The sequence below is a fragment of the Mus caroli genome, chromosome 16 (genome assembly GCF_900094665.2).
Source record: "Mus caroli chromosome 16, CAROLI_EIJ_v1.1, whole genome shotgun sequence".
Taxonomy (NCBI): Eukaryota; Metazoa; Chordata; class Mammalia; order Rodentia; family Muridae; genus Mus; species Mus caroli.
This window is the reverse complement of record NC_034585.1, coordinates 12,191,679-12,218,728: the sequence shown is the minus strand read 5'-3', so window position 1 is coordinate 12,218,728 and position 27,050 is coordinate 12,191,679. Positions and strand designations below refer to the sequence as shown.

At 38.7% G+C, this 27,050-nt stretch overlaps 1 protein-coding gene across 1 annotated transcript in view; it reads right to left on the bottom strand.

The window, feature by feature from the left end:
• The window catches only part of Prkdc (protein kinase, DNA-activated, catalytic subunit), a 198,462-nt gene that overhangs the window by 152,999 nt on the left and 18,413 nt on the right, over positions 1-27,050 (bottom strand). The window contains exons 11-22 of the mRNA XM_029470470.1: positions 21,485-21,631; positions 20,265-20,429; positions 19,229-19,397; positions 16,993-17,042; positions 15,318-15,443; positions 14,168-14,317; positions 12,597-12,709; positions 12,088-12,247; positions 11,320-11,406; positions 9,630-9,749; positions 8,031-8,190; positions 2,102-2,208 (exon numbers count right to left, since the gene is read on the bottom strand). Coding sequence (XP_029326330.1) covers positions 2,102-2,208; positions 8,031-8,190; positions 9,630-9,749; positions 11,320-11,406; positions 12,088-12,247; positions 12,597-12,709; positions 14,168-14,317; positions 15,318-15,443; positions 16,993-17,042; positions 19,229-19,397; positions 20,265-20,429; positions 21,485-21,631 — 1,554 coding nt within the window. The remainder of the gene's footprint in view (positions 1-2,101; positions 2,209-8,030; positions 8,191-9,629; positions 9,750-11,319; positions 11,407-12,087; positions 12,248-12,596; positions 12,710-14,167; positions 14,318-15,317; positions 15,444-16,992; positions 17,043-19,228; positions 19,398-20,264; positions 20,430-21,484; positions 21,632-27,050) is intronic.

Here is a 27,050-nt window from a genome sequence, read left to right as displayed (position 1 = left end):
TTTCCTGGATAGTGCTGTCCTGTGGGCATGCGTGTGGGGCGTTTCCTGGATAGTGCTGTCCTGTGGGCATGTCTGCGGGGCATTTTCTTTGCAGGATAGTGCTGTCCTGTGGGCATGTCTGCGGGGCATTTTCTTTGCAGGATAGTGCTGTCCTGTGGGCATGTCTGTGGGACATTTTCTTGACTAAATGGTTAATGTGGGAGGACCCAGCACACTGTGGGTGGTGCTACCCTTGGGTGCATGCTCTTGGGATATATGAGAAAGCAAACTCAGAAAGATATAAAGAGTAAGTCATAGCAGGTTTTCTGCTTCAGTTCACGCCTCTGGTAGGAACTGACTTCCACTGACGATGAACTTAAACCTGTATGTCCAAAACCCTTTCTTCCCACTGAAGAAAGAAAAATATACATTAAGCAATTATTATTTTAATATGCACCTAACATAATGTACTGCTTGCCTCTACAATCCACTGCCTGAGGGCTGTAGAACTATTTTTTCCCTTGTTTGTTTTTTTTTTTTTTTTTAATTTTTAGAAATGTTACTGGGCTCAGCTTGTTGTACTCCAGCTTGTTTCAGCTGAATCCCCTTCATCTATCTTGAAAAAGCAAGTGTGAACAAAGCTAAGAAATGGTTAACATAGAAATTGATCTTGTTGCTAAAGAATGCCCTAATCACTTCCCACACCATTTGCTCCTGTAAACATGATTAAACATGAAGGGAAACTTCCCTTCAGAGGTCATGAGACCACCCTTAGACCCTGAAGGAGACAGGGATTTCAGCACTGTTGTTACTCAAACCAGAGAAACTATAAAAAAAAAAAAACTGCAAGTGAGGATAGAAGTTACTATCTATGAAACAAAGAGCTATCTATGTTTCAGGCCCACAACAGAGCCGGGAATACAGTGAGCTCTCCAATTCTGAGTGCTGCTTGGTTTCTGAAGAGCCTGATTTCTATAGCACCCCAAGTTGGTTTGGTCTGCATTTTATCACACCAACAGAAAGCAAACTAGGACACAGTGACCATGAAAAAAGTGGGGATTTCAGCATACCATTTAAGGTATGACCTAGGAGTATTCTGCCAGGCAGCCTCTGTAGGAATGCAGGCCTGTCTAAGAATGCATCCTGTCCCATCACAAAGATGAGTCATGCCTCCATGCCACCATGCTCCCTGCCACAGTGATAACAGACTAAACCTTTGAAACTATAAGCAAGCCCTCAATTAGATGCTTTCTTTCACAAGAGTTGCCTTGGTCATAGTGTCTCTTCACAGCAAGGTTTAGGCCTTGCATCCATGTTTAGGAAACAGATATTGTGCATCTATAAAGAAGTTTTGTTTACAAATCTTGATATATATTCAAGTAATTTTATACCACTGTTTAAATATGATAAAATTATTCAAAAACCTCAAGAAACTATTTCTAGTTTTATCCAGTCTTTCAATCAAAAACTTCCAAAACTAAATATACATATCCAAGAATTTTTAGTTTGCAACACTCAGCTTTACAATTTTTTATTATGATTTCAAGCAAAAAATACTTTTTCCAAACTAAATTAATTTTCTTTATATTTTTCTGATCCTAACCTACAACAAATTGAGAGAAAAAAACAAACAAACAAACCAAAAAACCACCTAGCCAACATAATATCAACAAAAGCACAAAGCAAGCAAGGAAGGATGCAAATCATCGTCCAGGGAAAGGGGAGTGAACTCAGCCTGGCGCGCACACGTCTGGAAGGACGCCGCATCAGTGCTACGTGCCCCACCATGCTTGCAAATCATCATCCAGGAAAAGGGGAGTGAATTCAGCCTGGTGCGCACACAGGAAGGACACCGCATCAGTGCTACGTGCCCCACCATGCTGAATGTGAACCACAACACCCTGCACTGTGGAAAGTAGGGACAGCGAAGAAAGCACAACCAAGACAGGAAGCCAAATAGTCACTGTCAGGGGCTTTCACTGCTGGAAAGATACCAAAATTATTTCTAGGTCATACTCTAAATTTGTATGCAAAACAACGAACATTTAAATGAAGATTTTTAAATTTTCATAAATTAATCTCTGAATTACTTAAGGTAAAGAATAAGGAGAGGATTTCTTACAGGCGAAATATTTCTTGTTCTTTTCAGATGCTTCACTACATCTCTATTAAATCCCTTCTGGGCAGCCCGAGAAAGTGCAGACAATTCCCAGTGGCTCTTGGTTTCATCTGTGGGCAGTCAACAAGAAATACATTTTAGGCAACATTTACACCACATTATGAAGTAGGAACATTGAAGTCTTGGTTATTTAAACTATGACTTCAAAACATAAAATTATGGAACACAAAAGAAGTCACTCTGGGCTTGGGTAAGCTACACTTAAGAGACTGACCATTTTGTGGTATTAAGACTTAGTCCTTCCAACCTTAGACACAAGCCAAACCTGTAACAAGCCAAGCCTCGTAGTCAAATCCTTGAAAACATGAGATTTCTTAAGTTTCTACTGGGATGGAAAAGGAAAGTTATTTCTTCTAGAAGAATGTCAAATCGAGTAAAAAGAGTAATGGAAGTGGGCTGGAGAGATGGCTCGACGGGTAAGGGCACTGACTGCTCTTCCAGAGGTCCTGAGTTCAAATCCTAGCTACCACATGGTGGCTCACAACCATCTGTAATGGGAAATGATGCCCTCTTCTGGTGTGTCTGAAGACAGCTACAGTGTAGTCACATACATAAAATAAATACAGCTTTTAAAAAAAAAGAGTAATGGAAGCAAAAACTATCATTCTGTAACTATCACAATCATAAACAACTCAGGAAGAACTATGAATGAATAGACACTAAAGCTATTATGAGGAAAGTTTTCATGAAGAACAATAGTATTTACAGTGTTTGTCCTAAAATTTTACTTTTTACTTTATTTTACTTGGTGGTAGAGACTGTGAATGGAAACTGTCCACAGAGTCTGACTGGTGTATTAGAATCCCACTACTGTGGAGACGTTGGAACGCTGCAGGTCTAGAGACTGGTTAGTTCTGGCCCTCTAGAACTGTTATTCCTTGCCCACCTTAGAAGTACTATCTTGTGACAATAGATAAAAACCTCTTAGAACATTTGCAACTAGTTCCTACCAATCCAAAGCCAAGAATGCCATCCGAAGGCATCTTGAGGCTATAAGGAATTTTCTCCCACCGCTTTGTGCCTACCTCTCTGGTGTACCCATCAATGCATTTTAAACGCCTTGAAGGACTTTCTCAGTACCATAAAATTATAAAAACTGTGTAAAACGGCTTCCACATTGGGACATGGAATTTGAGGGTAACTTAAAGCTGTGTTTCCAGGGAAACGCTTGCAATGGAGACCCCATGCTCAGTTCAATGGCTGACTGCGAGCACCTGCCTCTGTATTTGCCAGGCTTTGAAAGAGCCTTTCAGGAGACAGCTATATCAGGCTCCTGTCAGGAAGAACTTCTTGGCATCCACAATAGTGTCTGGGTTTGGTGTCTGTATATGGGATGGATTCCCCAAATGGGTCAGTCTCTGGATGGCCTTTCTTTCAGTCTCTCCTCAATAAACTATTTTTACTTAACTGAGATCAGTAATTCGTATGGTTGGTGTGGCAATTCCTGAACACCAACAAATCTAATCATGAGAAAACATTAGAAAAACCCAAATGGACATGTGATGCTTAAAGTAACTAATATATAAAAATGTTTATAAATACAACTCCTTAAAGAATCTAAAGAGTAAATGTCAATCACACTTGTACCAGGGTTAAGTACAGCTACAAATTTGATGTAGGAAATGTGTATTGAAGGGTAGAGGGGCAACAGGCTGGCAGCTTAGATCTAAGTTATTCAGGAAAGTTTTCCATTTATATATTTTATTTATTACTGCCTTACAATAATACTTCAAGGGAGGATGCTGTAAGACGAAGTATGGACAGCTAAGATACCTTGTGTGTATCTTACTGCCAAGCATGATGACCTGAGTTTAATCCTTTGGACCCACATGGTGGAAAGAAAGAATTCACTCATTTTAATAAAAATTTTAAAAAATGGTAATATTGTTCCTTATGAAGCTTTGGCACAAATACAGTTTTGTTTTGTTTTGTGGTTGTTGTTTATCAAGACAGGGTTTCTCATGTGGCCCTTAGCTGTCCTGGAACTCATTATGCAGACAAGGCTATCCTCAAACTCAGAGATCTGTTGGCCTCTGCCTCTTGAATGCTGGGATTAAAGGTGTGCAAGCCATCATCCTCTGGTTCACAAATGAATTTAAAAAGTTACAGATTTTTTTTTTAAGATTCAGGTTATGGAAACCAGTTGTAACATCCATTTGTTTCTGTCATTAACTGCTGAGTTAAATAAAATCTTTGATATATGTGGATTTTCTATTGCCTAGATGCTCGTTCTACAGCCGTGAAGTTATTTATCAGTGGTTATAAGTTGCATGGTGGGTATGGTTTAGTTCAGCAAATCTTTGGCTCTCAAAATTCCTGATTGCCATTACCTTGGTTTCTCTAGTTCTTAAACTGATTTTTTTTTTTAATTTTGATTTTTTCTTATGTCCTGGAAGGTGGTCATAGTTAAGGCCTAGATAACTGCTACCTGATTAGCCTGCCATTTTGTGCTATTAATAAAATTATAAAGATGTTTTCTCACATTGCTTCTGCTTTTACTAGGAAACCTTCTCATGTGCAAGTTGATTACATATTCTGTTATGTTCTATGCCCTCAGAAATCAATCACAATAGGAGACAGTAGAACTGCTTTTTATAGTTACCCACAATAAGCTTAGACCTGAGCCAACCTTTATAAGCCTTTATAAGCTGCTCCTAGGATAGACCCTAATATAAGAGAGACACCTGCATCTATTCTGAATAAGACTCTCATTTTGAGTAGGGGTTGAGTAAAGCTTAAGTTCCCAAGACCTCCCTGGGAACTGGCATCCTACCTGGCAGAGACATGTACGTGGGTGACTAACATCCTGGTTGGCAAATTAAGGCATAAATGTTAGACAAAGCAAGTCCCCTTCCACAGTTGAATACTTCCCAACCAATGGGAGCAAGACAAGTGTACAACAAAGGCGTGTTCCTAAGAAAATCTGCTATCCCTAAGTCCTGATTGGCAGAATAACTTGGCCCTGATGTTTGTGGATTTTAGGCTTAAAAACCTTGTAGGAAAAAGAAACTAAAAGAAAAAAAAAAGAAAAGAAAAAAGAAACAAACAAACAAACAAACAAAAACCTTGTAGGATAGGCCGGGCATGGTGGTGCACGGCTTTAATCCCAGCACTCAGGAGGCAGAGACAGGCGGATTTCTGAGTTCAAGGCCAGCCTGGTCTACAGAGTGAGTTCCAGGAGAGCCAGGGCTACACAGAGAAACCTTGTCTGGAAAAACAAAAACAAAAACAAACCAAAACAAAACAAAGCAAAAAACAAACAAAAAAACAAAAAAAACCTTGTAGGATCTTAACTCATGATTACAAGCAGCTCTCCAGTCTGGATCTGTAACCCTTGATCAGTCCTGAGGCATATAAACTATCCCTATCTGACTGAGATCAGTGTTCATGTGGTTTGTGACCCCAACAATGGGTGGAGACAATGTGTTTGGGTTTAGGGCTGCTGACCAGTTAGGGACTATCTAAGCTACTTTCCTGTTACTTTGATAAATACCATTACTAAGCAACTAATAAAAAGAGTTTATTTAAGCTATGATTCCAGAGTGGTGAGTGTGTTATGGCAAGAAACCATAGCAGCATGGAAGGAGCAGGAAGCTGAGAAATAACATCTCAGCCACAAACATAAAGGAAAGAGAGCAAACTGGAATTAGGCCAATGCTATAAAACTTTCAGAGGCCAACCCCAGGGAAGAACTTACCTCAATCAAGATTGCATCTTCTAAACCTTCTGAAACAGTAGCACCAAATGAGGACTGCTAAGGTGCCACAGAGTCCCACATGCCATGTTCTGGACTTGTCCCATTAGATCCTCCTTCACCTCAACCAAGTTCTAGGTTTGTACCAGAACCCGCGTAACCTGAATCTGCTCATACCTCCACCACCCTACTCCATACCCATATTTCCCATGTCCTCCTTCAGGGTCTAGCCTTGTGAATAGTCCCTACCACTTTCTAATCATTTTTCAGAAACCAGCCAGATCTAGCCTGGGTTCCATAGCCTAGTCTGGCCACCCACCTATACCTGCACACCAGCTGACACCTCAGCTTCTGTCAGGACCTGACCTACTTTAACCCATTCACAGATCACTCTGTGGTACCTCCACCACCCCACTTCATACAAAGACTTCCTATATTCTCCTCCAGAATGTACTCTGTTGAGTGACCCTGACTTTCACATATATAGCATGGGTCTACAACCAATGCAGTAGCCTCCTATGTTCTGCAGGGCCTTCAATGCAAAGAGCTATATAGGTTTGGGCCTGGATCCACTCTACCAATCCCCAACCCATAAGGCCAATCCATACTGTAGCCAACCTTTCTACTCACTCCTATCTTCTGTCAAACACCAGGCCTAGATCATGAAGTACTGCCTACCTTTCCACCTCACTTCAATTCACAAAAGCCATTTCTAACCTCTAGACCCAACATGCCCCACATTTTCTTTTCTACCCCAACCTGCTCTGTTCATAATGCAGAACTAAAAAAGAAAGTCTACATGCCTAGCTCTTATCTCAAGAATACCAACAATATGAACAAATAAGTCCATATCTTCTCTCTCAAACCTACCACTCTTATACAAATGCTTGCCAATGAGAATTACCTAGATGAACTCCAAGACACAGAATGTAAAAAAGTCTTAAGCTTCATCAAGGACTTTGAAGCCTTTAAAGAAGACACAAATAGACAGCTCAATGAAATCAGAGAGAATAAGCTTAAGTACATGCCCAGAGTGATGCCCAAGAAAATACAGAAGTAAACCTGATAGAAATGAGAAAAATAATCCAAGACTCAAAATAGAATTCAATCAAGAAACAGAAACATTGAAGACTCAAACTGAAATGAACATGGAATTGAAAAGTACACAGCTCAAACAAGAAACCCAAAGGAAAGTAGGAGCCCATCTTTGGTATTTTGTGGGTTCTTCATTCTTCTACCCTTCTCTACCCCTTTAATTCCATAATACGAGGTAAGAGAGAAAAAAGAACAGAGAGGAAAGGAAAGAGATCCCTGAATAAAGTCAAAGGTCAGAAAGGAGGTGGTGACATTATCGTTAAGACTACTTCCTGCTGATTGAAGTGTTGCGCTCCTAGGGGTAAGTTCAATCTTTGCCATCAGAGTGTCCATTTTCTTCTCTTGTTTCTTCTTTGCACATGACTACTTAAACGAAACCAAAAACAACCAACAACCCACAGCACTCTTGGCGGCCCTAGCATTTACAGACCATCCAAAAGGTCCCCAGTATTCCAAACATCATACAATCGCAGAAACTATTTGCAGCTGTCAAAAATCACACCCCTGCTAGAGCATGAGGCACATCATAGCAGCTGCTGTGGACAATCTGAAGTAGCCCCATTTCTCACACCTGGGGTTAAAAGGAAAAGGTATTTTTATAATATTTTTGTGTTTTTAAAATAAACCAAAATTCCAAAATTGTCACTTCAGAAAACAAGCAGAATGGATCAGAAGTTATACCCGCAGACTTTACCAACATGATTGTCCTAACATTAGCTGAACAAGGATGACACCAGTGAACATGACAATTAGGATATAGCAAAACCTGCATGACCTCAACCCTACTGAAAAAAACTACAGGCAACTAAGGAAAGCTGGGAGTAGAAGTCGTCTTCCCAAGGAAAAGCTCACCAATTAGTTGTCCAGTGCCAAATGGTCAGCCATGATGACACAAAGAAGAAAGCTTCATTTTCCTTCCAGTTTATAAAATATTAACAAATCAACCAAGAAATGACAAATTAAAAGAAAAACTCTGATTATTCTGTGATGGAACTTTGCAAGCTCAAAAAAATACAAGATCAACTTTATTAGCACATTGCAATTTTATTTATGCTACTCCTCCCAATTTCGGGTAAAACTTACCTGATAAGGCTGAAGTATTCAGATATCCATCAAGGCAGGGGAGAATGTCTTTGTAGTAAGGCTGCAGTATAGACTTATCAATGTAACCTGACCATTCTTTAAGGGCATGGAGACCTATTTCTGCCAGTGGCATATGGCTCAGACCCAGCTTGAAAGCCATCTATATGTCAATACAAACAGGGAGAATAGAAATAGGAATTTAAGACTTAAAAAGAAAACCCCATCAATTATTTTTATTGTTTCTAATTAATATACTTTCTATTGTTAGCCTTGAAAAACTGTTAGTTAGTGCACATAGTCCATAACACCAGAGGAACACAAACAACAGCAGTCCATGGCTGGGGATTTACTGCAGGCTTTCAACCATTGCAAGACTCAATTCTCAGGTCAATTTTTAGGGGAGGAGCAGAGCAACTTTTTTTTTTTTTTTTAGATATTTTCTTCATTTCCATTTCAATCTATCCCCTTTCCTAGTTTCCTCTCTAAAAGTTCCCTATACCCTCCCCTACCCTGCTCCCTAATGTCTCATAGTTTTACAGCTTAATAAGAATTAATAGGATAAAACTTTCTTTCTTAAATATTTTGTCTTTATAGGGAGATTCTTCCTAGGAAACATGTAGGCTTTTTTGAGCCATGGGTGTACTCATTTGCATATGAGTTAATTTTGCAGTCTACACGATTGCCACTCATCAATGGTTTCTACAAATTGCTTTCTATTGCAGTGAAAAATGCCAGGAAAATAAAATATTTTGAGGTAAGTGTTTTTTAGAAACCTGAACAGTTCTTGTGTTTCTTTTATAGTTTTTGTGTTTATAGAGTGCTTATGGAATATGTAGTTTTAAAGTCTAATTTTGATAATTAAAGAGAAAACTGGTTTGTGGATATTAATTAGAAGACTCTTAAAAAGCTAGTAACATTTTCTACTTTGATTATTAAGCATCTGGATAATTATATAAGATTACCAACTCTTATTTACATTTCAAATGTTATACCCTCCCCCCGCCCTGCTCCCCTACCCACCCACTCCCACTTCTTGGCCCTGGTGTTCCCCTGTACTGGGGCATATAAAGTTTGCAAGACCAAGGGGCCTCTCTTACCAATGATGGCTGACTAGGCCATCTTCTGCTACATATGCAGCTAGAGACACGAGCTCTGGGGGTACTGGTTAGCTCATATTGTTGTTCCACCTATAGGGTTGCAGACCCCGTCAGCTCCTTGGGTACTTTCTCTAGCTCCTCCATTGGGGGCCCTGTGTTCCATCCTATAGATGACTGTGAGCATCCACTTCTGTATTTGCCAGGCACTGGCATAGCCTCACAAGAGAGAGCTATATTAGGGTCCCTTCAGCAAAATCTTGCTGGTATATGCAATAGTGTCTGGGTTTGGTGGCTGATTATGGGATGGATCCCCAGGTGGGGTAGTCGCTGGATGGTCCATCCTTTCATCTTACAGAGGAACTTCTGTTATTAAAAACCTACCAGCTAGGAAGTGTTCAAGCTCACTACTGAGTGAGCACCTGCTTTAACTTGGCATTTCCATGTATTCTAGGAAACAAAGTACTAATCAAAGTTAAGGGTCTACTCAAGAAAACACACCTACCTGCAATGCAGGAACGTAGGCTCTAACATCAAGTTCAATGATGTCATGCGGCAAGGACAGAACAAAGGTTAAACAAGAGGCCAACAGTTCATCCTTGTATTGCTTCATTTTAACTGATACCTTAGCAAGAAAGAGCACACAAAAGGCTATGTTTCAGAATATAGTTTACAATTTGAAAATTAAAAATATTCAGCCTCTTCTTAAATGTGAAAAATAAGCATGTAGCCTTTATTTGTCATAACTACGCTTGCTTAAAAACTAAATGATAATTCCCAGGAAAAGTTAATTTGTTTAAGTTCCTATTCCCCATTGGGTAAAGCTTTCTAGATAAAGCTTCCACGTTTTATAAAGCCAAGAGAAGGGGTGAGATATGATAATGTACATTATTGGAAGATACTAGAATGTGCACAATGATTCAGCTGAGCGTAGTGGCGCACACCTTTAATCCCAGCACTCAGGAGGCAGAGGCAGGCGGATTTCTGAGTTCGAGGCCAGCCTGGTCTACAGAGTGAGTTCCAGGTCAGCCAGGGCTACACAGAGAAAACCTGTCTCAAAAAACAAACAAAAAACAAAAAACAAACAAACAAAAAAGAATGTCACAATGAAATCCATTATCATGAAGAATTATTTATTAATACAGGCCAATATATTGTTATTATATTTGAGTTATCATCACTCAAATGAATTATTTTCCTGATAATTTAAGCAATTTTTCAAGCAGTGATTTCCTGTGTTAAGCTTTTAAAAGACCTTATTACTAAGACAAATATGTCATCCCAATATTTGCCTACCTGAGCAGAGCGGAACAGAAGCTCAAGGACAACCTGGGCTACACTTCAAGACCCTGTCACATAAAGTAGCAAGAACGATACTTCAGTAAGTAAAAGCATTTGCTATCAAGTCTGACAAAGTGAGATTGGCCCAGGACACACAGTGTGGAAGAAAACTGGCTTTTGCAGATTGTTTTCTGACCTCCACGTGTGTGATATGCACAGACAATAAGAAAATTAAACAAAGCAAAACAAAAAACACCACTACAATAAATTTAATGTTTTAAATAATTAAAATTTCACAAAACACCTGCAAAACTCCACCAGGTTAATGAAAGCTGAAAACTCATTTGGTTTAGCAGGGTGCAACCCACCAGTCAAGCATATAAACAAAACCTCACTCCTGAATTGAAGAAACCAATTTCCAAGGCTAGAGAGTTGAGCTTGCCACCAAGACTGTTGACCAGAGTTTGTGATGCACATACTGACATGAGAGAACCAAGTCCTGTACTTTATCTTCTAACATGCATATGTGCACCATGATACACAAGCATCCATAAACACATAAAGAAATGTATTACATCAAAAATTGAAGGGGAAAAAAGCTGGCCTGATGATACATACCTTTGATCCTAGCACTGAGAAGGCAGAGGCAGACAGATCTCTATGAGTTTGAGGATAACCTGGTCTACATAGTGAGTTCTAAACCAGCTAAGGCTGCACAATGAGACCCTATCTCAAACAAATGAGCAAATGCAAAACTCAAAGAAAAAGTATGTATATGTATATGTATATGTATATATATATATATATATATATATATATATAATTATGTTGCTAATAATCATTAGAACTTTTAAAACTTAACATCCATTTAAGAAGACCCTGTAACACGTTAAGACAAAGTACTTAAATATTACCTCTTTGCCGAACTTTGCAAATAAAGCAAAGCAAGAATACTTTTCTGTATCTTCAGGAGAATGTTTCAGACTCTTTGGGCTGATTCCCTGTCAATCAAAGCAGCAAATTATTATGTCAAGCAAGAATCAAGAACTTCCACACCCTCATCTCCCAGTTCTCTATCTTTCTCCAGAGGATCAATCCTTTTCATGTTGCCATAGTCTAGTTTGGAGGAGAGGGGAGACTCAGTTCCAAGGATGCACTCCAACAGATACCAAGTAGAAACAGAACAGGGGGAAAAGTTAGGGACTACCCAAAGCCATAAGCAGTGGTCAACTCTATCCCTTCTTCATCTTCCAATAAAAAATACATTGGTTCCACCCAAGGCTTTTGTGCGACGAATAGGACCTTCAGTTGTACAACTTAAGTCATCCCCAAACTTCATGGCACCAGGACATTTGAAGGGTTTGTAACATAGATGTCTTGTAGACTCCCAGAAGTGTCTCTGACTAGCTAAATCTTGAGAAAATCTGGGAATTCTAGAGTCATATTTTGGTCCCAGGATCACTTTAAAGAGTTGGTAATCTTATATAATTATCCAGATGCTTAATAATCAAAGTAGAAAATGTTACTAGCTTTTTAAGAGCCTTCTAATTAATATCCACAAACCAGTTTTCTCTTTAATTATCAAAATTAGACTTTAAAACTACATATTCCATAAGCACTCTATAAACACAAAAGCTATAAAAGAAACACAAGAACTGTTCAGGTTTCTAAGAAACACTTACCTCAAAATATTTTATTTTCCTGGCATTTTTCACTGCAATAGAAAGCAATTTGTAGAAACCACTGATGAGTGGCAATCGTGTAGACTGCAAAATTAACTCATATGCAAATGAGTACACCCATGGCTCAAAAAAGCCTACATGTTTCCTAGGAAGAATCTCCCTATAAAGACAAAATATTTAAGAAAGAAAGTTTTATCCTATTAATTCTTATTAAGCTGTAAAACTATGAGACATTAAGGAATAGACAATTTCACTTTTAGACTTTCCAGCACCTTTAAGGATATTTATGCTTCTTTTTTCCTGCCTGAGATCTTCTAACTTTTCAGAAAAAACATACAAAAAACCCAAAAAGCTAAGTCTAAACTGCTAGAAATACTTTAAAAATCCATAAAAGCAATTTTAGATTATAAATCATTTACTATTTGAACTCTTACGTTTATATAAATATCTTCTCTATTGAGTTATTAAACAGATTTTCACTCTTAAATAATTAAAATTCTACAAAATACCTGCAAAACTCCACCAGGTTAATGAAAGCTGAAAAATCACTTGGTTTAGCAGGGTGCAAGTTAGCTGCTGGATCTGAAGTTGGAATCACCCAGACATCAGTAGTGCTTCCATCCTGAAAAATTGTCCCAGATCAAGAACTGTTTCACTTACCACATCATTCATTCAACAAATAAGTGTCCAGTAAACTGTCATACAGAAGTGCTTTATATAGAAAGAACACAAAAGTGAGAAAGACATAATCAAGTCCTTAAGAATTTTAAGAATGGGAATAGAAGCAGAAAACCAAAGAACTTATAAGAAAAAAATGGAACAAATACAAAATATAGGTGGGGAGAACATTATCTTTCCATTTTGAAAAGTTTTTTAAGACAAGGTTTTACTCTGTAGAGTAGGCTACGGCCTGAACTCATGGCAATCATACTGCTTCTGCCCCCCAAGGGTTGGAAGCCAACATAGAGTCAACATAAGGGAAGTGCTGTATTTTTTAAAATAATGATGGCATCTTGACAGAGACAAACTTCAAAAAAGAGAAAGCACCAATAATGATGCATCACTTTCAAATTGATACATAAAAGAATAATACTACATAATAAGACAAATAAAAAATACTTATTTTTAGAAAATACATGATTTTATTCTATTTATGTATTTTTTAAGACAAGGTTCTACTCTGTAGCCATATGAGCCTCAGATTTGCTATATAGTCCCAGCTGGCCTTGACCTCCATATCTTTAAGATCCAGAATTACAGACATATAAGACCATGCCCAGCTAAGTTTTACCATAGTCTTAAGGTCATAGTCTCAAATCTGTTATAAGATATAATTTTTGTACTCAAATTCTAAAGTCAAACAACAAGGAAATGAAAAAATATAGCGTGGTTCCAGGAAGCATCTTTAGAGAAGGTTTGTTTTTGCATATGTTTATGTATGCTTTGAAGCAAGGACATACTGACATAGAAATCACTATGCAGCTCAGGATGGCTTTGAACTCATGGCAGATTTCCTAACTCAATCTCTATAGTGCCATAATTACAAGAGTAAGGCACTAAGTCTGGTCCACCTTAGGTGAATGGTCTTATTTTTTTTAATTAAGATTTATTTTTACTTTTATTCATTTACTTGTGTGTGTGTGTGTGTGTGTGTGTGAGAGAGAGAGAGAGAGAGAGAGAAACTACATGTATGTGGGTGCCTGTAGGTGGAGTTACAGCTTGTTGTGAGTTATCTAAAATGGACGCTAGCCATATGCAGGTTTGCTAAGGCAGCGTTTTATTTGGTAATGCAAGCTTGCCTTGGACTCATCACTTCCTACATGAGCTTCTCAGAAGTTGTTAGCACAAATAGCACCACACCTGACTAAAAACATTATTTTAGCACATTAACCATATAAATCATTTTTTGAATACTCTTCTGATAACATATTCTATATATTGGATTACATTCAACAAAAAAAGCACCTCAGACATATGATCATCACAAAGCAACCTATTTCCCTTGAAGATGTGCTACTGTCCCGAGCATGCAAAGGGCTGGTATTAGAATGATGCAAAGTTATTGATAGGCTCTGCTAACCTGCTCTCCAACAGTCTGTTTTTCCAGTGTAAGATCCAATTTTTCCACAATCTTCAAAACTGATCTTATAAATTCATCATAGAGTAAATGATTCAGACTTTTAAGGGAGGAGTTCACAAAGAGAAATGTTTCATCTCCTAAAATAAAATCCTGTAAATAAAGAAAAGAACTTTTAGCAGGGCAGTGGTAGCACATGCCTTTAATCCCAGTACTTGGGACACAGAACCAATGCTTCAGAGGCAAGTATTTGAGTTATTTCTTGATTGATAACTGATATGGTGAGAGAGCCCAGATAACTGTGGGCAGTGCCACCTTTGGGCAAGTGGTCCTAGATGAAAAGAAAAAAAAGTAAGCCATGAGGAACAAGTTAGTAAGCAGCCTTAATGGCCTCTGCTTCACTTTGGGTCTCCAGGTCCCTGTTCTGACTTCATCAAGGATGGACTATGCTACAGAAATACAGAACAAAACAAACGCTTTTCTCCCCAAGTAGCTTTTGGTCCTGGTGTTTTATCATTGAAACAGGAACCCTGACTATCTATAAGACATCTATAACCACCGGGTATGGTGGTGCATGCCTTTAATCCCAGCACTTGGGAGGCAGAGGCAGGTGGATTTCTGAGTTCGAGGCCAGCCTGGTCTACAGAGTGAGTTCCAGGACAGCCAGAGCTACACAGAGAAACCCTGTCTTGAAAAACCAAAAAAAAAAAAGACATCTATAAGGAGATGTTTTGTTTAGTTTTTCTGAGACATGGTGTCTTGTCTGCTCGGTTTTTAGTGTGTATTTGTTTAGTTGAGCCTCTTAATAAAGATGAAAAGTGGAGTACATTTATATCTTTCAAATTATAAAATTTGGCTGGGGTAGGAAGCAAGAGAATCAGGAGGTCAAGCTGATTCTTAGTTACATTCAACTCCCAGGCTTGCGCTACGTGAGACCCTGGTCCAACAAATAAAACACAAGGAGGTTAGAGAGATAGCTAAGTAAAGAAAGGCATTTGTCCCCCAGCCTTACAATCTGAGATTAATCTCTGGGAACCACTTGGTCAAAAGGCAAAACTGGTTATTAGAAGTTGTCCTCTGACTGCCACATGAATGTGTGGTAAGCTCCCCAAATACGGAAGCATAATGAAAATACGCATATTTAAAAATTTACCTCCATCTGGTCACAGCCTAAAAGATGCTGAAAAAGATCCACATAGTCTTTGTACGTAGGTGCTTTCCACCTGCCGGTTCTGACTTCCTCCGAGGCCGAACGGTTATCAGACCTAGACTCAACATCCTAGAGAAGACAATATCCCATTATTGACTGGTAGACACGTAGGGTAGCTCATGTCAGAACATAATGACTTACAGAATTTTCTAAACTAAAGCAGCAACCAATATAAATTCTGCAATAAACTAAAGAAAGTAAGACAACATAGTAAAAGACAACTAGAAAGGTAAGATGTTGTGGATGGCTCTGGTGCTGTTTGTATTTGGATGTTAAGCTTTCCCTTTTTTCTGGAAGGAGGAATGAGTCATGTACTCAGGTGACTTCCTGTGACCCGTCCCCTAATGAAAAAAGGAACCAATCACTGGGTGAGTAGGCAGGACTTCTGGGTTGGATAGTGGAAGCCAGGATACAAGAGAGATATAGGGGCTTTTAGACAGGATAGCGAGAGGACAAGATGTAGCTACTAGTGTAGGTTTAGCTGGCAGATTCACCACTGGAGGATTTAGATTTAATATGGCTCACAAGATTAGGATTCTATTTGATGCACCCAGCGATTGAGTTACCACTCATTCTGAACTAAGTTTGTGTGGTGTTTCCCTTCATGTGGTGGCTCAACTGGATTCCAGAGATTCCAAACATGGGTTTGCCAGAAGTATACCACAAAAGGCCATGGGAGTTTTGAAGCATGGAAATGGCGTGGTAGCAACCCGCCAGTGGGAGCTGTGTGGAGAGATTTCAGAGCTCTGAGTCAGAAAGTCTCCACAAGATGAGAACAGGCAGGCTCTTGCCCACCAGTGCCTGGCCAGCCAGCCTGCCGATGCCATGCTGACAGTAGTATGGGTTCTATTTTAATATTTCTCATAACAGTAAGACAGTGACTGTAGCCAATGAGAATTTTTAACTCACCTACCTACCAAACCAACTACACATCATCCCTCTCCTCTCTCATTCCACTCATGGCCTGGAGTTCCACTAACTTGTATACATTTATATCGCCTCTTTGTAAACATGTAGCTATCAGGGACAGCAAGATGCCTCAGCAGGTAAACGCACATGCTACCAAGTCTAATGGCTTGAGTTAGATTCTTGGAACCCACATGGTGGAAGAAGAGAATTAAATTTTAAACATTGCCTTCCAACAGCCACAAGCTTACTACTGCATGTACACACACAAACACACATATACATCTACACACTGAAAGAAAAATTCTAAGTATATATAATATCATTTTATTCCTTAGAAGTATATTTATCCAACAGAGGCTGGTATTTATACATGAAACTTCAAAATGTAAGGCATGGGTGAGCTGGACTTGGTTGGCAGATTGCTTGCCTGGTATGCATAAAGGCCTGGGTTCAATCCCCAGCACTACAGAAATATGGTGCACTGATGTAGACCTGTAATCCTAGCATTTATAAAGAACAGGCAGAAATACTGGACGTTCAAAGTGATCTTTGGCTACATCAAGTTCAAGGGTAGCATGCAATGTATAAGAATATCTCAAGAAAATGGAGGTGGCTAAACTAAGAAGGCTTTTTTATATATTTAATGCTAAAACAGTTTCTAACATCCAATGATGAGAGCAGTTTTCGAAAGTTTAGAATCAGAATTTACCTTTGGAAGGACCACTGGTTTAGAACATATTCTAATTAAACCTTGGTGCACTAAAAATGAAGAAAACAAAATAACAATGAAGGAAACACTAAGAAGCACAATCACTCAATAAAAACAACAATAATTATTTTGCCTCTTAATTTCTGTATGAAATTTGTTAATACCTTTAGTTTTAAATTCTGAACTATTGATAAAGTTGGTATGGTAACACACATCTATAATCTCAGCATTTGGAAAGTAGAAGCTGCACAACGGTGGAGCTCAAAGTCAGCCTAGGCTACACAGTGATACTCTGTCTAAAATAAAATAAAATAAAATAAAATAAAATAAAAGGAGATTTAGAAACCAAAGATGCTTAAAGAAAAAGGCTTTTTCTTTAAAAAGGAAAAAAAAAAAAAAGCCCATAGCTCAGGAGGGCATAATGCCCTGTGGAACAATCTAGTATAGTTACCTTGTTAAATAGACATAATAAACTGCCTTCTAACTATTTTTTTTAATTTTTAATATTTTTATTACGTATTTTCCTCAATTACATTTCCAATGCTATCCCAAAAGTCCCCCATTACCCCCCCCAACTTCCCTACCCACCCATTCCCATTCTTTTGGCCCTGGCATTCCCCTGTATTGGGGCATGTAAAGTTTACAAGTCCAATGGGCCTCTCTTTCCAGTGATGGCCGACTAGGCCATCTTTCGATACATATGCAGCTAGAGACAAGAGCTCCGGGGTACTGGTTAGTTCATCATGTAGTTCCCCCTATAGGGTTGCAGATCCCTTTAACTCCTTGGGTACTTTCTCTAGCTTCTCCATTGGGAGCCCTGTGATCCATCCAATAGCTGACTGTGAGCATCCACTTCTGTGTTTGCTAGGCCCTGGCATAGTCTCACAAGAGACAGCTATATCTGGGTCCTTTCAGCAAAATCTTGCTAGTGTATGCAATGGTGTCAGTGTTTGGAAGCTGATTATGGGATGGATCCCTGGATATGGCAGTCTCTAGATGGTCCATCCTTTCATCACAGCTCCAAACTTTGTCTATGTAACTCCTTCCATGGGTGTTTTGTTCCCAATTCTAAGAAGGGGCATAGTGTCCACACTTTGGTCTTCATTCTTCTTGAGTTTCATGCGTTTACCAAATGTATCTTATATCTTGGGTATGCTTGTCTCAGGCCACACCACTCCGAATGTACTCCATCTGGTCTAAATTTTTAGGCTTAGAAGTATCTCTCTGCAGTGGGCACCAGTTAATGCAGACACTCATAACCAGTCAAGATGCTGATAATTAATGACTATTACGTGCTCAGCTGTAAATGGGATATCTATATCCCCACCCACACCCCAAGGCTCATGGAGCATCTTGGAGGAAGAGTGAGATGAGTGAGATGAATGTTAAGGGCCACAGAATGAAGAGGAATGCTATGACATGACATGGCTACAGTACCTACAGACTCACTATAGCTATCTGCACAAAATCAAGTCAAGAGGCAGCAACAATTGGGCTCAGTGGGTAATTAACAATGAGAAAGAGAACATGGAGGGGTTAGTGAGAGGAAGAAATTGAGGATTCATACATGGAGTAGGAGGAAGGAGTCAAGCGTTGTGGTAATTTGTTTAAGAATGGCACCCATGGGCTCTTTTATACATGTGAAATGCTTGGTGCCTCTGTTCATGAAACTGTTTGGGAAGAATTAGGAGGTGTGGCTTTGTGGAGGAAGTTGTGTCACTGGGAATGAACTATGAGATTAGAAAAACTCTTGCCTCTTGTCTCTCTCTGACTAAACTTACAGATCAGATGTGAGCTCTCAGCTACTGCTGCAGCACCATGGTCTGCCTATCTGCTGCCATGCTCCCTGCCATGATGACCATGGACTAACTAAATTCCCTGTATCTGTGAGCAAGCCCCAGTTCATGCTTTCTTTTAAGTAGCCTGGGTTAAATTGTCTCTTCACACCTATAGAACAGTAACTAAGACACGGGTACATATAATCCAGATGTGTTGTTTATATTTTTGAAATTGTCAAAAAGAAAATAAAAGATTCTATGTAAAGAAGTAGTAGGTACCACTGACTCCAAAGTCTAATTTTAAAAAAAAGATTTTGATTCATCAACATGAAAAGTTCTCTAAAAAGTTAATATATGCACAAAGAATTAGGGAATCAGATTTTCTTTAAATATATCAAATAGCATGTTAAATGTTTAGCATTTACCATATTCAGAATGAAAACCAAGTGCAAGCTTACCCACAGCACTAATGCAATTCCAGTGAACTGGTCCTTTCTCTGCTAAGGCTAGGAAAACTTTTATTATTGCTTTACAACACACCAACTGCATTTTGGGACTATACTGAGGGAAGCTGTCTATCTGTACCACCATGAGATGTTCCAGTACTGGAGTATATACCTCCGGAACCTACCAGAAATGGAGAAGAACTCAAAATTAGAACATGGAATAAATATAATATTTTAGTATATTATAATATGTAATATATATATTATAATGACATAAAGATTTTAATATATAAAATATAAAGAAGAAATAGTATATAGAGTATACACACACACACACACACATATATATATACACACACACTCTAATTTATTATAACTGAGTAGTCACAAGTAAATATAAATTCTGATTTGCTAACCTATCTAACTATTGTAGCTGCCAGAATCAAACTGAACGGCATTTACAGCACACTTCTAAGTGGCTATCTGAATCTTTAAGGAAGATGGAAAAGGGTAACACCTATTTTTCTGCTCCAGACTCCAGCTTCTTAAATTGTGTGTTGTGATCCAAATGGGATCGTACAATCAACTATGGAGATCAGAAGATATAGCAGAATAGTAAAGCATTTCCAAATACCCAGATGGCAAGCTATTTTTAAAAATCAAACGTACAGAACATGAGGTATGGGGCTGGTGAGATGTCTCAAAGTTTAAGAGCACTGGTACTCTCCCAGGGTGAGATCTATTCCTAGCACACAAATGGCAGCCCACAGCTGTCTGTACTATGGATCCAAGTGATCTAATGCCTTCTTCTGGCCTTTGAAAGGCCAGGCATGCATGTGGCGGTCACACACCCATTCAGACAAAACACTCATACACAAAATAGTTAACAAATAAGAAATGAAGAATCCAAGGAATTTCTAGAAATGCTTGCTTACAGTGTCACATGACTTTACCACAAACTAGCTTGTGAACACACTCTCTGCAAAGGTTAATCGTGGAGATGAGATGAAGTACTTACAACCATGCTCACTGCAACCATTTCACTTACTGTGTCGAGGTAGAGCAAGACACTTGCAATAGACTGAAGGAAACTTGGCATCTGGTAAACATGATCCTCGGAAGCATCTGCGTGGGTGAGGAACATCTGCTTACAGCGCTGAATGAGCTCCACGTACATGAAGTCAACATCCTTTGCATTGATAACCTTGCAAGGCTTTAGGAAAGGCAAAACAGAAGCCGGAATCTTAGCAGCATCAAAACAAAGGTATTTAACATGTCATATTAAGACGTGTGGCTACAAACTGCTGAATATTATTAATGTAAGCTGTTTATCTTACGGTATATAACATATTGTATCTTATAATTTTCACACATATATATATTTTCACATCCTAAATAGTTAGTTATACACATTGTTAATTATGTTCTAGGCTGTTTAAAGGACAGTTCTCACTATGCGCTGGCCCTGTAAAGCTTATCACTGAAACATGAGACTTCTCACATACTACTTATTTTGTCCCTGGATTAGTTAGAGCTTCAAACAGAAACAAATGGAGATGGGGGTGGAGTGGGGTGGATAAGGCTTAGGCTAACTTTGAATTTAGTATGTTACCCAGGCTGTCCTCAACTTATAGCAGTTTAGCTTCCTGAAGCCTGGATTAGAGGTAGGAATACAGCTAGTCTTAAATATGCTGCCTTTCTGCCCTAAGATATCTTGTCTAAAACTTTTAGTGAACACAACTGTAGTTTCATATCTGGTCATAACTTACTTATAACTATCTATATAAACACAGTTTTATAGTTTTTAATGTAAGGGGACTATAGAGTACAAAGAAAAAGAGGATGCTTCTAACCTTTAGAATCAAATTTATATGGATTTTGTTTGCTTGGAGGTGTCTGTATTTCTTGGTTAACTATGTTTTGATGGCCTATCCTAGACCTAGAACCTAGAACACTATGTAGCCTCCTCTGTTTCCTACACTGGAATTACAGGCATGTATCAGGTAACAGCTATGTCTTGTTACAATCAATTCAGGGTAGCTTTTGAGAGAATAGCTAACTTATCTTGGTCTTTTTTTTTTTCACGTATAAAACAAAATAATAATAGTTCATCTTATAGGTGAACTATGAGGAATCTAAGATAATACATGTATGCTAATACATAGTAAACACTGAACATTGAACTATTAATAGAATACCAATAGTAGATTCCTGTAAATAACTAAATAAAAACAAAACCATAAAATACAGTAAATAAATGAATCATACTCCTGCAAATAGTCCATATCCGCGAATAGCAATGGCTAACTCCTTGTTGTTCGAGTCTGTATTTCTGATGATTCCATAGAACTGTTCCATAAAGTACTTCAGCCTGCTCTTATGCAACTCTGCATCTTCTGCCACAGTAAATGAAATCTGTAATGGCATGACATTTACTCCTTAGAAACATTTAATAGCAAAAGAAAAGGACTTAAGCAAATGTAACTATTAACATACTGTTTGATTGCTTTTACGCAGAACCCTCTGCTTCAATATGCTTAGATAACGTAAGTCCAGAAAAGACAGTTTCTTAACTAAAGATACACTGTTATGTGATGCATAGTTCCTTAAAGAGGGGGGTGGGAGGTGGGGTAAAAGAGACCAGGAAAACAGTGATGACCAGAAAAGGGCACATCACATTTAAATTTTTCTTAGCTACAGATGTTGTTTGTTTGTTTGTTTGTTTGTTTGTGAGAATGTATAATAGTATAGTATAGTATAGTGTGTGTGTGTGTGTGTGTGTGTGTGTGTGTGTGTGTGTGTGTGTGTGTGTATAGAGGCAGAAAGATACGCCATGTGGGTCCCAGATATTTAACTCAGTCATCAGACTTAGTGGCAAGCGTCTTTACTCATTAAGCCATCAGCCCAATTTCAGGTATTTTTGAGATTCAACTGCAAGAGATATCATTAAAACGATGTGCAGGAAGAGAAGAAAGATACTTGAGATCACTGTTGCCTTAATGAGGATTTCTACTGCTGTGGTAAACATAAGGACCAAAAACAATTTAAGGAGGACTTTGTTTAAGCTAACACTTCCATATCACGATCCATCACTAAGGGAAGGTAAGAACTCAGACAGGACAGTAACCTGGAGTTCCTGCCTCCAGGAACTGGAGCTTCTCCTGCCAGCAGAAGCCATGGAAGAGTGCTGCTCACTGGCTTCCTTTACCTGGCTTGCTCAGTTTCTTTTCAGGATCACCTGCCTAAGGGTGGCACTGTCCACAATGGGCTGGACTTTCTTACATCAATTATCAATCACAAAAATGCTGAATAGACTTGCCTAACAGGCCACTCTTATGGAGGCATTTTCTCAATTACAATTCCTTCTTCCCAGATTAGCCTAGTTTGTGTCAAGTTAACATAAAAACTAGCCAGCATAACTACCACACAAACAGCAAACATCCTATGTTCAAGAACATAGAGTTCAAAACAGCATTCTTAATTTTAGCACAAATTCTACTCAAGTATAGAAAACAATGTAGGTAACTATCAAAGGCAGGGTGGAAAAATCAACTACTTCCACTGTTAATTTACCAATATATTTCCTAATTATTCCCAAAGCATAATATCTGAGCATGTCCTTCTTGGCTCTTTACTCCCACTAACTTTAAAAATGTGGAATTATCATACATAGTGCTTCAAAAACTTCTTTCACAAAGCATGTCATGAAGCCGGGCATGGTGGCGCACGTCTTTAATCCCAGCACTTGGGAGGCAGAGACAGGCGGATTTCTGAGTTCAAGGCCAGCCTGGTGTACAGAGTGAGTTCCAGGACAGCCAGGGCTATACTGAGAAACTCTGTCTCGAAAAACAAAAACAAAAACAAAACAAAACAAAAAAAAGCATGTCATGAGCATGTTGCCAGCCAAAGTGGCTGGCTCATTCAATAGGAAGTCTGACCTAATAGGACTGCTGAAAGTTCAAGGCCTGGATTACAAACTGAGTCTCACATCATCCTGTGCTACCGAATAAGAGTTTATTTCAAAAACAAAACAACAGCCGAGCATAGTGGCACACGCTTTTAATCCCAGAACTTGGGAGGCAGAGGCAGGCGGATTTCTGAGTTCGAGGCCAGCCTGATCTACAGAGTGAGCTCCAGGAGAGCCAGGACTATACAGAAAAACCCTGTCTCGGAAAAACAAAAACAAAAACAAAACAAAAAAAAAAAAAAACCCAACAACAACAACCAAAAAAAAAAAAAATTAGGTAATATCTACTTAGTTACTGAAAATATTTTCATCTTACTGTAAACTATTGAATCACATAAACTTGAACTAAATTTTAGCATTGGATCCTGTAATTTTTGTCAGCTATCTTCTTATAATAGCAAAAAGTTAAAAATAATTATTTCACAAAGGGCCATTTATAATACCATGGTTCATAATGACACATTATGCTATTGTTAAAAATCAATCAAGTAAATTTCAATATATTATTAGGGAAATGTCAGTGCTGTGGAAAATCTTGAAGCTACAAAAATTATGTAAAAATATAAGGGGAGGGGAGAGAGAAAAAGAAAATAGTCACCAAAATGGAAAATGACTGTTTTCTTGGTTGTAGGTATCAGATTTGAACAGTCTTCTTTACACTTTTTGTTGGTTGGTTGGTTTCTTTTGTTTATTGTTTTGTTTTTTGCTTTTGTATGTGTGTGGTGGTGGTGGTGGTTTCTTTGTGCAGCTCTGGCCATCATGGAACTCACTCTGTAGACCAGACTGGACTCAAAGATCCACCTGCCTCTGCCTCCCTGAGTGCTGGGATTAAAGGTGTGTGTCACTGCTATCTGGCTATTGTTTTGTTTTGAGTAGTTCAGGCTGACTGGCCTGCAACAATCCTCTTTCCTGGGCTGGGATGACAAGCAAGAACCACAGCACCTTTGTACACACATACATGTGCATGCACACACTCACACACATTTAAATTTGTACTCATATTTAAATTATATGTAACAAATCTGTAATGTTTTTTCACAGGAACCTTATATAAAACTGTGTTTTGGAAAAAATTTTATCCCATAGGATAATTCTTAAATTCAAAATTGTACATTCCATAATAAAAGGAAAGAAAAAAAAAAAAAAAGACTCATGGAGCAAATTAAAAGTCCAAAAAGAAAGAACTATAAGTCAGGTAATTTTTGACAAATGTTAAAAGGCCCAAAAAAGAAAAAAAAAAAAAGCATGTTTTCAATAAGTATTGCTAGAACCAAGAAATGGGAGTGGATTAGACAATATCACTCTTACTTTATCCCATACACAAAATGATTCAACATATATTACAGATCTAAATATAAATGTGACAAGTATAAACTTCCCACAGGAAAAATAAAAGAAGAAAATCTTAGGGCATGAAAAGGACATGCTAGAGCCTGGCATGGAGGCACACACCTTCAATCCCAGCACCTGGGTGGCAGAGGTGGGAGGATCTCTGATTTCAAGGCCAGCCTTATCTACCAATTTCACTATAATAAGACCATGCTCTTGATTAGATTAGTTTCCTTATTTATTTATACTCACTTGTATCAGACATACCATAGAACTACCAAAAAAAAACAAGGGGGGGTGGGGGGGAGTTGGGGATCAGTTGTTCCAAGGTAGTACTAATGTCTATGCACACAAACCTAGCCTATCAGAGTCTGTTAAATCAGGGATAACATTTCAAAGGTACCCTGAGTAACCAGGTCAGTAGTTGGTAGAAAGGTTCATCCTTATGCTCTAAAATTTAATAGGAAAGTGACTTAATAGCAGTGTTTATATGTGAGGTGATTAAGTATGCTCTTGACCTTTTCAGACAATTATTTTCACTCATATAAAAATTTTGAACTACTTCAGTAATTGGACTTTTGCTTCTGAGAGCTCTTACAATTGAACTACTGTTTTGAGTGAATGCTAGTACATATTTAACCTAGACAAACATTATTCTAATTAAGCCATAAGTGTCAATGCACAAACTTGTTTTAATTACATTTTTTCTACCAAAAACAAACAAACAAACAAGAAAGAAAAGCCAGCTTAAAATTGTTAAATTGGATATCCATCTTAAAATTTTAAAACTTCTACTTTAAGAAATGATGGGCGGATTTCTGAGTTCGAGGCCAGCCTGGTCTACAAAGTGAGTGCCAGGACAGCCAGGGCTACACAGAGAAACCCTGTCTCGAAAAACCAAAAAAAAAAAAAAAAAAAGAAATGATGTTAAAGGGCTGGAGAGATGGCTCAGTGGGTAAGAGCACCCGACTGCTCTTCCAAAGGTCCAGAGTTCAAATCCCAGCAACCACATGGTGGCTCACAACCATCCGCAACGAGATCTGGCGCCCTCTTCTGGAATGTCTGAAGACAGCTACAGTGTACTTACATATAATAAATAAATAAATCTTAAAAAAAAAAAAAAAAAAAAAAAAGGCTGATCAGCTACCACTGTCTCTTTCCTAAATGAGTGTAATTTCTAGCTGCAGTCTAAATATGTATCTTTCATCCACAGGTAAGTGTAGCTTTCTCAACCAAATACCCTTGCAATTTCTTTCTATAGCAGATGAAAACCATCACAGATGCTACAACTTGTCAAAATGCAAAGAACAACTGACTATGGAGAGCTCAGGGAACATTATGAGAGGCAAGGAATAAAACTATAAGAGGCAGAGAACCAGGATGTATGCTGGGAGAAAGTGTCTTCTATATGTGACAGGAAAGCTGTTCACATGGCATTGTAACAATATAGTTGCCTAAATAAGATCTGAAGAATGACAACACCAGTTGACATGCCAAAATGGACAGGGGGAAATCTCACAAGGCCTTAACCCGAGATGAAAGAAATCAATGGCTTCTGCTAGGTTATCCAATCCCAATGGTCTCCCCTGAACACATGCACACAACAATGAATAGGCTCAAATACACACATGTATATATAGGTAACAATCATAATTAAAGAACATGACTTGAGAGGGAGTGGAGAGTGACATGTTAGAGGAGGACGAAGAGGAAGAGTGAGAACTAGAAATGAGGTAAATGCAGTACTCATACATGAAACACTCAAAAAATTAAATCTCCTTTTAAAAGGAAGAAAGAAGGTGCTAGAGAGATTAAGTCATTAGGAATATAAGTTGCTCTTGAGGAGGAGCTGGGTTTGGTTCCCAGCACCCACATAGTAGCTCACAGTGGTAGCTCACAATCATCTGTAACTCCAGTTCCAGGGAATCTAATAAATTACTCTAACCTCAGTGGGGCACGAGGCACATACGTGGCATACATACATACATACATGCTGGCAAAAGACTGAGATATATAACAGGGCAAGGCATGGTGGTGCAGGCCTTTAATCCTAGCACTGGGGAGGCAGAGTGTTGGGGCTTGGGTCTAATGCTTTGTCTTAATTCACCTCCCAAAAATCACACAGGAATCTGCATGTCCAGGCACTGAGGTCCCCATCCCCAACTGGTTTTTGATTAATCAGTAAAGAGCCAACAGCCAATGACTGGGCAGGGTGAAAGGGGCAGGACTTTTAGGATTACCTGGCAAGAATCACAGGGGAGAGGGAGAATCGGAGGAGGAGGGGGAGAGGGAGGGAAGGGAGGAGGGAGAGGATCTCCATGATGCAGAGAGATCAGATTTAAAAGCTGCAGAGGAGAAATCATCCAGTAATGTAGGTGCAAAGTGGCCCCATGGGAGGGCTGCCCAGAAAGAAACAGGGCAGCAAAGATAATATATAGATTTAGAAATTGTTACCTCAGGAGCACCAGATCAAAATATAAAGGTTGTTTGTGTGAGTGTGTGTGTGTGTGTGTGTGTGTGTGTGTGTGTGTGTGTGTG